Raw genomic sequence first — 13,571 nt, forward strand, 5'->3', positions numbered from 1 at the left:
TCATATTAGCTGATGATGGATTTGTTACCATATTAGAATATGATCTATTACCAATTGGAGTTTGGTTAGAGGTTATACGACGGCGTGCTTCGATATATGAGATGTTATTGAGAACCTTGATCTTCTGGATCTCTTTTTCTTCATTCCATTTCGGACACTTTCTGTCAAATGCGGGGTGGTCGCCACCGCAATTGACGCACTTGAATGGTGAATTAGTGCAGTTGTCCGAAATGTGGTCCTTCTCACCGCATTTTGCGCAGGTGGGTTGACTGCGGCACGCCGTTCGTGAGTGACCGTATTTTTGGCAGTTAAAGCATCAAACAGGGTTAGGAATGTATGGCCGGATTTTGAGGTTATAATAACCTATTTTGATATCTTTCGGCAATGTTGGTGATGAGAATGTGAGAATTATGTTTCGTGTGGGAGCTGGATTGCCATCTTTGCGGCTCATAATATGTTTGGCAGATGTTACGCCTTGAGACGCCAGCTCTTGTGTTAGTTCTTCTTCATCCATGTTAATTAAGTTAGTATCTGAAATGACACCACGTGAATAATTCAACGTGGGATGGATTTTGACTGTTATTGGAATGTCTCCGAGAGATGTGAGCTTTTGAATGAGTTCGGCTTGTTTGGATGTGTTAGTCTCGATGAGAAGGTCTCCTGAACGAAGGGCCTTCACCGATTTTAAGGTACCAACTGTGCCATAGAGAGCTTTATCTATTACAAATGGTGATACTTTGGCCAGCGGTTTTTCAGCATCTGAAGAGTGCAGAAAGAAAAATGAGACAGTTGATGAATTTGAAGCAGTTACATTGACATGTGTTTGGTTTGAAGCAGTTCTTTGACGTTTTGGTGCATTTTGATTTTTTCCCATATTTGAATGGGTATGGTTCCACTCCCACCCACCATGCCCACCATGGAGCCCTACAAGGGGACGCGCACACGTAACCGGTGAAGGTTAGTAGCAACGTCAGGTTAGGTGGGAGCTATACACCACCAAAGCAGGCGAGCAGACGCGTTCAAGATCCAAGATCGTCGTGAAGCAGCACCAACAAACCTCAACGACGTCCGGCAGGCCCGGCCCCTCTACCTGCCCAGTAGTGTAACCCCCTTCAGCCACCGAGGCGACCACAGCCGATTGACCTGGACGGGGCTAATCCAAGCCTCCCGTTTCGGCTGAATCCGAGGCCAAAGCTAGCGCATCAGGCTAACCAGGATCCCCATCTCCAGCCTTACGGGTCTCCACGCACGGCAAACACCCAGGTAGACAGCGTCCCAGACAGAGCATACGCTAGAAGCAACGCCCCGTCTGGGAGGACCCCTCCCCGCCTAAGCAGGGTCCACAATGAGGGGTTGGACACAAGACATAAACATGTACAGGACAAAACAAGACGCAAGACAAGTACTGTAAGAAGTGTAGAAAAAAAACATGTAATCTTGGCTATTGAAAGTGAAGGATATGAGCACAAATAAGCGATGACAATGACGTGTGATAGATTTAGCATTACCCAGGGTGCACCACGAGGAGGCCTATCACATTACACCCCTTGAGAAGAATGTATGGATCCTCACTTTACCAAATCATATAGCTACATGGCCTATGCAAAGTTAGCTTGAAGATCTGCGACGTCATTGGACTACTTTAGATGGCATATCCCAAATGAATAGTGATTTTTGTTGCTATGTTCAAACCCCATGGAATAGATGTTCTGTCTGTAAATAGATCTTCTGTGAACAATGGTAACCCCCAGTCTGCGAGTCTCGGGAGACAAATCCTCGGAAATGGAAATTACACTATTTTTTAATTTGGAGGCGTTAAGAATTTTGGTTGACTTTGTATTTATTGAATTTAATTATTGAGAGTCTACATCCGACGTCTCTTTTAGAACCAAGTCTGTGGTGACGGTCAATGTTGGAAGGTGAGATTTTGATGTCCAAAAGATCGGAGCAGTAATTAATTATTTTTAATTCAAGCGTTGAGGGAGTTTCCAAGTCCAAGGGTACCTCTGGGATGCCACGAAAAATCAAGCTGGCGCTATGGGAGCGGTCCTCCAGATCAGTTATTTTGCTGGCAAGGGAAGAATGAAATTCTGAAAAGTCTGATGAAAGGGTCATGTTCATAGCAAAACCACTAGTGTGGACCAAGAACTGATAAATGAGAAAGAAGAAAGATAACTAACTCATAGAGAACGCGTGAAGAGATCTAAGTCTCAACTATTTTGATTATGGTCTGCAAAAATAACTCAAATGATGTTAAAAAAAAAATTACAAAATGACTGGTTTTATTGCAACATGAAATGTACGTACATAAATAGTACATATATATTTGCAATGAAAATATATATTTTATTCTGCTAAAATTCCACTGAATGTGGAAGTGAAATATATATATATTAAAATATACATATACCTTAAAAATTATGTTTCTTTCACACACAACCATCACAATTGTACAAAAAAGTTTGGAAGTTCAGAGTGAATAATGTGTACAAAAATTTGTGAATTTCAGCATTTTTAACGATCAGTAAAATTTACTGTGTGAATGGCACAAATACAGGATAAAAAAAATGTTTCAAATAATTTACACACAAAAATTTCATAATGACTAATAGATAAAATTACAATGGATTCAATAAAAGTTTTAGAAACTTTTTGCTTTGCTTCTCAAGTAATTTTGATAAACTTCAATACTTATTGTAATTATTTAAATACAGAAAGCATGAACCAATGGTAATAAAATTTTAAGTAGAAATAACCAGGGAAGATAAGCCACACATGAATGAAAAAAATCTGAAAAAAGAAAAGACCTACTGCATAATGAAACATGTCCTAATATTCAAGTGGTACATCTGCAAGCCTTGAACCCAGGAACTTTTTATGAAAGGAATCTTGATTTTGATATATCCCAATGATTCATATCTTTCGTTTAAATTACAAAATTAAGTACTACGAATTCTTAAAGAATTATAGCAATTTTTAATAATTTTAATGTATCTAAGTTCACATAGGTCCCAACCACCTTGGCTTATCAAGACTCTAGGTAGTTCAACAAAAGTACAAGTTTAGCTCTTTGACAAATGATGAAGTCAAAAATAAAAGCCTTTAAAAATTGAAATAAGAAATTGCACCTGGCAACAAAATATTTTTTAAATTGATAAAGAAGTTAGTTCCAAGAAAATAAACAAATTTATTTGTATAAAACATCAGTTTATAAATTTTATATTAAAACTTATAGAAAAATATTATAACCAATCTGGTTATACTCACTAAACATACTGATTTAACCAACAATTTTTTTCCAACATTAAAATGTTTTTAAATTGAGTGTTTAAATTAAAATACTACACATCAAATGTTTCAGAACATCTTACAATTGACATATCTTCAATTGTTAGATCCACTTTGGACATTATGGTAAAATCTCCAGTTAAAATATGTATATAACTTAACATTAAAATCTTAATAATCCCACGTGCATGTGTATAGAATGAGAAACACAATTCTGTACATATGTAACTTTTGATATCTAGGCGAATAAATAAATTGTGCAAGGGTTCATTTAATTATCCCAAATATTTTAAAATGTCTCATTTCTGAAATGCCTCACACAGGTATGCCAGATTATACCGACATCAATGTCTTTATACTACTGGTTTTAAAAAACTGGAATAACACAGACAATATAGCTGAGGTATCAACTAGGGCTAGACAAATCTCCGGAAATTTACATGCCTAGTCGGGCATGTATATGTAACTTAAAATACACGCCAAATAAATATTTTACATGCCGGAAAAATATTACTTAACATTATTACTGGATTTATTTCATTGTAAACTTTTCTCATTTTTAAAAAAAAAGAGTACACAAAATAACTTCATGCAATTGTTATCCACAAATTTTTAATATAAATCATCATATAAATCTGCATTACTACTAGTGATTGTTGATATGATGAAAACCTGTACACCATTAAGACATCCAATTAGATTTGAGATCAAATTTATCTATTTTTGGGCTATCAATGTCCGTCACAAAATTAATGTGGTTACAAATTGAAAATCTAATATCAATTATAATTTTCCCGGCTGTTGGTGTCTGAAAAGAAGTCTATACTAAGTTACTGTTCACTTCCCTCATTGAATCATAGCATTGGGCAGATGTGAGGGATGCAGCAGCACCAGGCCGTAAAAATAAAAGATTAAAATGCATTGACTTAATCATCGCAACTGCTTAACTAAGTCCTTGTCAGAAATTAAATAATGAGTTTTCCTAAATAACAATTCTTTAGGAGCTGCCATCAACAAACCTTATTATAGAGCGTGTCCAGAAATTCCTTACTCAAGCCTTTTTCCTCTCAACCAGTTATGAAAACATACAATTAGAAAAAGTATCCAAATAACGTGCCCAGTCTACATGTCATTTATTTTAATGGGGAAGGAGGGGGATGGGTCCCTCCTAGTAAACTTTCTGGACACACTGTATTATATATGCCATAACACCCATACTTGTCTTATTATGCACTCATGCAGTTATTGTGACGAGTCCCAAAATGACTGATCCTGGGCCTTGTGGTAATTTCAGTAACATAAAAATAGTCTTTTAAGGCATATATTTCAAGTATCACAAGGAAGGGATGCTGGAAAAACACCTGCATCGTTGCAGATAATCATAATAAAACCATGAGTGTTTTCATTTTTCTTTATGTGTCTCTCCACGTAAGGCATGCGATTGAAAAAAATTCATGCCCCGGGTTTATCAGGCAATAGACTTGTCTAGCCCTGGTATCAGCAGGCTGAATTTGAAAATACTGGTGTATCTGTCCCAGTGTGTAACCAAGGGTTGCTTGGGTAAGTGCTATTTGAAAAACATCACACCTCCAGACTATCAGTGAAGTCACTAGTGCCATATAGTGTCAAATGCCTGAAAGGGATAAAATTCAAATCATGCAGCCCATGGTACACTTTTACTTAGAAAAGAATTGGATATTTCCACCAACCAGGCGAGTTAGAATAGTGACTTCATGGGAAGGAATATCACACAGAATCACATGCTTTTGAAGCATTGTTTTTCAACATTAATATTGGACCATAAAATGAAAACCACTGGTCACCACAATATGCAACAGGTCGAAAAACTATGACCATAATGACTATGACAAGCATATACATAACAAAACAATTATGCAAACAAATAAAAATATAATCATGGCTATTGGTACTTCTACACGTGACAAACTTCTGAAATAAAACTTATAAATACAAGAAAATAAGAGTTACATATTTATACTGCTTGAAAAAACTTTGGAAGCAGTTTTTTTTCACATATTGAAGATAGTTTTGGTGGCTGAAATATGAACTACAGAAAACATCAGATACACCAAGGGTTTTTAAGCATGACCCATCAGCAATTTTAAAAAACTCGCAATAACAACATAAAAAAGTATAATATATAGTGAAAAAATATTTTCAATAATGCCTATGGGGCCCACTAACCTTTACTGCTGTATTTATTATAGGGATGCTTTTCAGACTCACTAGGAATACTATGTGCATTCAATGTACATAAAATCCAATAAAAAAAGTAACCAGACATGCTTCAGCTATCTAGCAATGCCAAGAGGTATAATGGCTCACTATATTCACTGCATTACATCTGTTATGACATTTTGAAAACATCTTTCATCACTATGCCATCTACAAGTAAACATGTAAATCAAGCGTGGTTTATGATAACAAAATTATGCTGACTAAGGCTGGTCTGGTCTACTACAAGCAAGTCGTTTGTATGCTCAAAACTTTATAGTAATACAAATACAACACTGGCAAAATACCCAACGAAGTGGCTGAGAAAAGATGCCCATAACAAATTATGGATATCATATATTTCTAAAATAAAGCAACCCAATTAAAAATGAAATTATAAAAACTACATATACATGGTAAAATATTATCCAATGCCCATAAAAAAATAAATATTTTTTATAAGCATAATTTATATTTACCCATAAAAATACTTTTTATGGGTAAATATATTCATTTTTTATGGGCATAGGATAATATTTTATCATGTACATATAAGTTAGTTTTTATAATTGCATTTTTAATCGGGTTGCTGTATTTTAGAATTATATGACATCCATATTTGTTATGGGCATCTTTTCTCAGCCACCTTGTTGGGTATTTTGCCTGTTGTGGCCTTGTATTTGTATTAATAAAAGTCTTGCACATACACACGACTTGCTTTTATAGTAATCTTACCCATACATGTAACTTGTTACTGCTCGTAATAGATTCCAGTGGACTCACGGCCTAATGATGTTGTGTGTTCACGGTAGTCAGTGAATGTGTTTGACTTGTTGCAAACCAGTGTCAGTATGAAAATAATACCATGCATTGGGAAACTGAGACAAAGCATGCATCCAAATTTGATCCTCTTTTGGGTAGTTTAGTGTGTTGTGGGAAAGGTGATCAGTCTCCAAATTGATTCAAAATGCCAATAAGACATTTTAAGACATTTTTAACCCTTAAACAGTTCAAATATCTATGACAGCATGAAAACTAAAAAAAAATATTCATAATAAAAAATTATTATTCTTGGAACATTATGTACTCCAAACAATATTGCTTCTAAGTATTTTTTTACCTGTGTGAATCAGTTTCTTCAGTATACTAAATGCAATATCCATATCCATCAATGACATATTTAGGAATTTCCCATGAGCAGAAAGATTTTTACTGTGTGCGGCTCAGAGGGAACATTGATTGCAACTCACCTTGAGATAATGATTCCTCAATAAATATGTTTCAAACTATTTTTCTCCCAAATAAAAAAGAAAATTCTATGCAATGAAATTAAAAACAGATGGAATTTTTTTTGCATAATCAATAGATTGAAAGACAGAGGAAAAAAGTGAAGCATGAATCAAAGTAAATTAATAGATGAGGAAAAAAATCAAAAGCCTTCTTGGACAGAGTTTATGAAAGAGCGTCTCATTGTTGCTCAAGAAATTTCAGCTTTTTGCTCCCCAAACAGCTTTGTTTTATAACGAGCCCTCAGCTGACTGAAAATGTTGTGATAGAAATTCCCATAATAGTGTTTTCTACACAGGTCTTTTTTCTTTCTTTTCTTGAAATTATTCCCAGGGTTATTCTGCTTTGGCGTTTCTTGCTAAGTCTAGATGTTTGTCTTTTAATGAAGTGAGTGATGTTGCAAAATGAGTTTAAAGAGAAGCTTAGCGATTTTTGTAAGTCAGCCATTTTTTTAGATTTTTGTTCAAAATGAAGCTGCTTGAACTCCAAAACAATTTTTTCAAATGTAAATTATAATAATAAAACTTATTCAATGCCTTTTTCCATAAATTTTACTGTGTCTAAATTTGTAAGGTTGCATTCCCTGATTTTCACATGCTTTGAAGATGCACACTTTGTAAGAAAGTATGATGTGCAGTTCATCAGAATGAGTAAAAACCCAACACAAGAACTCAGATTACGGACTAACACCACAAGATTACTCTGAGCACAGCGACTGCCATATTGAGAAGCTGTTGAAGGCCACATTTTCAATGGGATATTTAAACACTTTTTACATAAGTTTTTAATTTTTTTTTTGCAATTTTGAGGTGTTCAATTTTTTTTTCAAGTATTGATTGTATTTATTGGACTCGTACGATACTCTTTTAAAGCACATTTTTTTTCTCTTTTATAGAATTCAATGTAACATATCAAATGTGAAATTTTTCTTGTAAATCTAGTAAGCAAATTATGATTTGAAATAGGCCTATACAGTAACCATTTTATTTTACAAATCGACAATTCACAAATAGTTTTATACCAACTAGTCCTCTGGTTGCTAACAAGTCATTTCTTTGAATGTATTTTCCATTTATGAACTAATTGTGCAAGTCTGTTTGAGTTCATAAAACAAGCATTGACCGTAATATAGCTACATAGTGGGGGGAAAAAACCAGCAGGTTGCACTAAAATTTTTTTATGTGACTATTAATGATTGAATTTGAATAAAATTTTGGGTAAAAAAATTAATTTACTTTTATGGACATAAAAAAAATCCGTAGTCGGAGAAAAATCTTTTCAATTGGGGAATGTTTCCTCCAGAAGAGAGCACTGTTGTAAAACTGAAAGTCCATGAGAGTATCAATGAGGATTTTAATGATATTGCCCAACTCTTGAAGAATAGCAATTTCTACCATTTGGACTGTTGAGGATAATCACAGTAACAGTTTCTGCTGTACCTCCACGTCAGGAGAGAATGATTCCAACAGACACTGAGTGGATATCAAACTTGTGTGATGCCTCTCAACATCCTTTGGTGCTGTACGCTGGTATCTTCTCGTACGCTGGTAACAACTCGGTACGCATACGAAATCAACGATTATTTCTTCAATCAATATCATGACTTCTCGTCTTTATGGGTTAATAATCCTTCATTTATGAAAGTACACAAATGGTGGATCGATAGTATCAGTTTTATCTTCTGTCAATGGTGATTCTGTCCTGTATATCATCTCCTTTGAGAAATCAAAATAGTGGAAAACTGCTGTGGCAGTATTGCTCAACACCCCCCCCCCCCATCAACTTTGGTGTTCACAACTCTGTCAGAGGGCATGATTTAGTCAGCCAAAATATTATCTCTATTAAGAAGATAAGATATAATTTTTTTTTCCTAATATTTATAAAAATGTGCGTTTCGTCAATAAGCCATGTCTTTCTCAGAAACTGCAAAATTGGCTCAATAAAGGGTTGCCTAAAAGGGGACGGGGAAATTGCTATATACCAAAGATGTCAAACTGGCAACTGGCACACCGCATGCGTGCAGCCACCAAAGGAACTATTGGTGGCCCATGACATCCTAAAAAAGAGAAATTTCTTGGATCTTGTTAATTAGATAAAACTTTCAAATAATATTATTAAAAAGTACATAGAATTTACCTAAAAAAATTACGAAACAAAATGAATCAGCGGTGACTTTCAATTGTGAAATTAATTACAAACATTCCAAGCCTTTCAATGACGGTTTCTCGGTACAGGAATTGATGATAAAAGTAGCAGAAAATGTTTGTTTTGAGAATTTGCAAGCATCTCATGAAATTTTTTTTAAACCTATATTGCAATATAAAGAACAGCAGCAATAGCTGATAATTTGTTAGACCTGTAGAAAGGAAAACCCAAGTACAGCACTTTTTAAAGCGCTCTATGAAAGCTCATTGACTCAAATTGTTTTGTTTCTTCAGACTTGCAATGAAAATACAAACATTAGTGAAAAGTTTTTCTGAAATGTTTTCTATCCGTACTATGGCAATATAAACAAAGTAAAAAATTTCTTACCCTATATGGGTAAGAAATTTTTTACTTTGTGGCAAAATACAAATATTAAAAAAAACCTATATGAACGAAATTTATAGCAGTGAGGACAAATGGTACATCAGCAATGGCTGGCAAAAATAAAAACTTTGTTTCAAGACTTGCAGCAAAATTGAAGGGAATTTGAAAAAAGAATTATAAATAAACCCCAAAATTAATTATTAAATTAAATATCCTTTGATTCCAAATGAACAATTTTATTTGTTTTTTAAATTTTTTTAATTAACAGGATTTTAATTGTTAATTTTCAATAATTGGCAGCCCACTTGAGATATAATTTTGGAGCAAATGGCAGGAGGACCAATTTTGACACCCCAGTTGTAAACATTTCTTCTCTGAATAGTGGGTGAAAAGACAAAAATAAGCTTGGATAAGACTGTGATGCACAAGTAATTTTCTTTTCACGTATTTTATAATGAAGGATATCAGTAGTATATATATCTCACCCATCAAAACTATCAATTCAAAATTTACATAGAATAAAAGTTTTTCTTCACCGTTCTTTCAACATCCCACAAAGTTCAGAGCACAGCAAATATCATACATAAACATATAAATATGTTGATAAATAAATGACTACAAAACTCGAAGTCAACATACCAGAATAAGCATAATTTAGAAATGAAAAAAGTAAAAAAGCTGTGCTCTCAAAATTACATAGTTACTGTAGAACAAAACAAATCAGGAGTGATACCAAGAGTACTTGGTACAATAATGTCTGTGTGTCTGGTAACATTTTATTGTTTTTAATTTTCAAAAACATGAAATATATTCTAAAGAACAAACTTAAGCCATCAATCAAGTAATCTTGTATAGTTCTCGTATAGAAATAACAAACCTAGATGGTTTAAAGAACCATTAAAGTGCAGTAAACATCAGAATGATTTTATAATGCAACACAGATAACAAAAACTGAATGAATAAATAGACTATGAACTTGTGAATCATATTTACATGAAGTTTTTAGGTTAGTGAGGTACTGTAAGCAGCAATATCACATCAATATAATGAAAATATACAAGCACAGCTGATATTATCTTTTCAGTTTATAAGGCAGTTTTTAGCAACATCATGGGTTAGGGAAAAAATGTCCAACATGAAATAAAAATTGATAAGAGTTAATTCAACTCAGTCAATTCTAAGTTTATGAAACATGGCATAAGAACAGCAATAGAATCATCATATGAAGGCTGATATCCAAAATACTTAATGTGAGTGCTGACTTCATCCCATTCTCTTAGTTTTGAAATGTGAATGAATCTCAAGATACACATGGGACTGTGGTTATGTTGAGGATATACTTATATATTCATGAATCAGGAGAAGCAGACTGGCACCCGAATTCAGAAGTATCAAAAAGGTCAGATATCCCTTCTCCTTCATCTAGAATAAAATGGTAATCATCATGAAATAAAGGTTCCAAATTAAGAAATGAGGTAGAATCTGAATTTTGGTCTTCTGTTTGCAACAAAAAGTTTTTTCCAATTGGCGCCATATCATCTTCTTCAAGAAGCAATGCACATTTCAAAAAGGGATCTGAAATAGAAAAAAAATTATGCTTAGACTATAAATTCGGGTATCAATGAAACAAAGAATTTTCAGTAAACATTTAATTTTCTTACAAAATATGCACTATTGCACCAGGGTTGGATTTTTGACGTCAAAAACATGTTTAAACTCAAAAACCTAAATGAATGCTTTTTGATAATGTCTTGAACACAATAGGTATATAACATGATGAAAAACTTACTTTTTTGTACATTACAATGTTTTCTTTTTAAACATTTATTTATTACAATTAAAACAAAATATTAATTATAATTTGCAATTTTGTATTTTTCAACATAAGAGTCTAGAACATATAAAATATAATTTTATGGTTTATTTATCAAAGATACTCACTACCTGTGTTCAATTTGCTAAGCGGAATAGAGTTGTTTATTCAAAATATGTATGAAAGGGAATCAGAGTTAGGTTTTAGACTTCAGAAACTAAATCAGTATTAAAACAGTTAAAAACTTATTGTCAATGTTGTCAAATAGTTTTTTTAACCTGATAGATATGCTAAATAACAAAACACTTACTTCTATGTAGACTAAAGGGTTGTATATTCGGAATTATAATTACTGATGAAAAAAAAAATATTTTGATATTTTAAACTTTCTGATCTGCCCAAAATTTTATTTTTATGTAAAAATTCTCACGCAGAATCAGTTAAAATATACTAATTAAACTCATTTATTTTCACTTAAAAATTTCTTAGAGCTCAGGGTGTATAAATTCACAGAGTTTTAAAGAGTATTTTCAACCAAAGCAGAGCCGACAGAACTTGATTCCCAGAGCATTTGTTTTGTACATTTAAATACAGCTTCAATTGGAAAACCATTGTATTATAAATGCTAGTAAATATACCATATCATAGTGCAAAAGCAAGAATAACTAAGTTTGACTAAGGATAAGTTACACAAGTCTCTTAAGCTTCATGTACATTGCCAAATTACATAACATTTTAGTCCTACAATTTAGTATTTTGATCGCTAGATATATTTCAATGTTATGCAAAATAAGAGTATCATTTCAAGTATCAGCGATTAGTGCCGACGAGCGTAATCCGTCATTTGCATAAGGTATGAAGAAAAATGAATCCAACAAAAAGTTCATGTTTCACCATCACTCGACCATAGAAAACACAAAAACTCACTTAATTGAAGACAGCAAAATATGACATTTAAAAAAGATGAAGTGAAAACAAATTAATTTGTGTTATTTATATTGAGCTCTACTATAAATAACCAATTAAAAAAATTTTTGCCTTCCAAGTTCAATTGCCCCCTCTCAAGTAGTTAAATTAAAGTGATATTTCCATATGATTGCTTTCATATTTATAAAACTTGCCAATTTCATTTGCAGGTTCATTCCAGTAATTCTTCATTGTAGTTGATGTATTTTCGAAGTGGGTGGAACTGCATCACACACATTTCACATTGGCTGGTGCAACCATTGGTGTTCTGTGAGAGATCTTTGCAACTAATAGTATTCCAGATGTCCTTGTCTCAAACAATGGAGGTCAGTTCATTTCTTCAAAGAATAAGCATCTCTTGCAGCAAAATACCATACAATGAGTGCTGATTTTGCCCAGAAAACCTTCTAGCAATGGTCCAGCTAAACAGACTGTAAAGACCATCAAAGATTCCCTTAGACGCATCCTGAGTGGAATGTGGAAGAAAAGATTGGCAAGCTTCAACGTGGCCCGCAAATGATAGGTTTTTATAAATTCACTTTTTTTTAAAATATTTCTTTAACATATTTTTTGAAATAGTGCACTGTGTTGGCAATTAGATTCCTTGTTTTTAATACAAATCAGGGAAAGAGGCATGAAAAAACACATCTGTCTATAATAGTCCCCGCAACATAGTTTACACTAATTCTCCTTAGCAGAAAAATGAGGTGATGAAAGGAGAGATGACTTCCTCCATTCATTTTATTTTTACAGCACAAAAAAAAAAGAGAAGGAAAAGTATCTTCCTTCCCCAAAAATCTTCTGGAAGAGTAAACAAAAAGAAAAGAGCTCAAGTGTGCATTTTTATCCTGACCAAAATCAGGCTCCACCACTGCTCACTGATCCTTTTCTTTTTAAAACATAACCATAATATTATATATACTCCAACCCTCAATTTTTTTTCTCATCTTGGCCATTTTTCACACATAATTTTGTACAGTTATTTTTAAAAATATTTTAAAGATTTTTTCTAGTAATTTAAATCTAACGTGTTTTACCACTCTGTGCAATGGCCCAGGAGAGATGCAGTGCCTTTCGCCCTTCGATTGCCCCTGGCCTCCGTATGGCTAGCTTGAAGATCCGTGTTATCACAAGACTATTTTAGATGGCATTACTAGTCAGTAGTGTGATTTTTGCAGCTATGTTCAAACCCACAGAACCGATCATAATAAAGCTAAAGGAAAAAAAATCAAAAACATTGTTGACTTTGATACCAAGTGGACTCAGGTCGATTTTACAGCCTTTAGATGAGAGCATCAACAAGCCCTTTAAAGATTATTCAAGAAATTTATGGACTGAATGAGTGAGTTCTGAATATAAAGAAACAACAAAAAGGAGTACCTTAAAGAAACCCAATATTGGCCTAGTGTGCACAGGGTTCATGAGGCGTAGAATTCTGTTTCATCATCAAATC

The 13,571-nt window shown here is 33.5% G+C and overlaps 1 protein-coding gene across 1 annotated transcript in view; it reads right to left on the reverse strand.

Annotated features, from left to right (window-relative positions):
- Positions 1-2,276: 2,276 nt before the first annotated feature.
- The window catches only part of LOC149065790 (transcription factor E2F3-like), a 93,492-nt gene continuing 82,197 nt past the window's right edge, over positions 2,277-13,571 (reverse strand). Inside the window, exon 8 of the mRNA XM_089253624.1 lies at positions 2,277-10,914. Within this exon, the coding sequence (XP_089109750.1) occupies positions 10,688-10,914 (227 nt within the window). The 3' untranslated portion in view covers positions 2,277-10,687. The remainder of the gene's footprint in view (positions 10,915-13,571) is intronic.

This window comes from Pholcus phalangioides, unplaced genomic scaffold (assembly GCF_987345545.1).
Source record: "Pholcus phalangioides strain wild (caught in Gottingen) unplaced genomic scaffold, Ppha-v1.0 ptg000039l_1, whole genome shotgun sequence".
Taxonomy (NCBI): Eukaryota; Metazoa; Arthropoda; class Arachnida; order Araneae; family Pholcidae; genus Pholcus; species Pholcus phalangioides.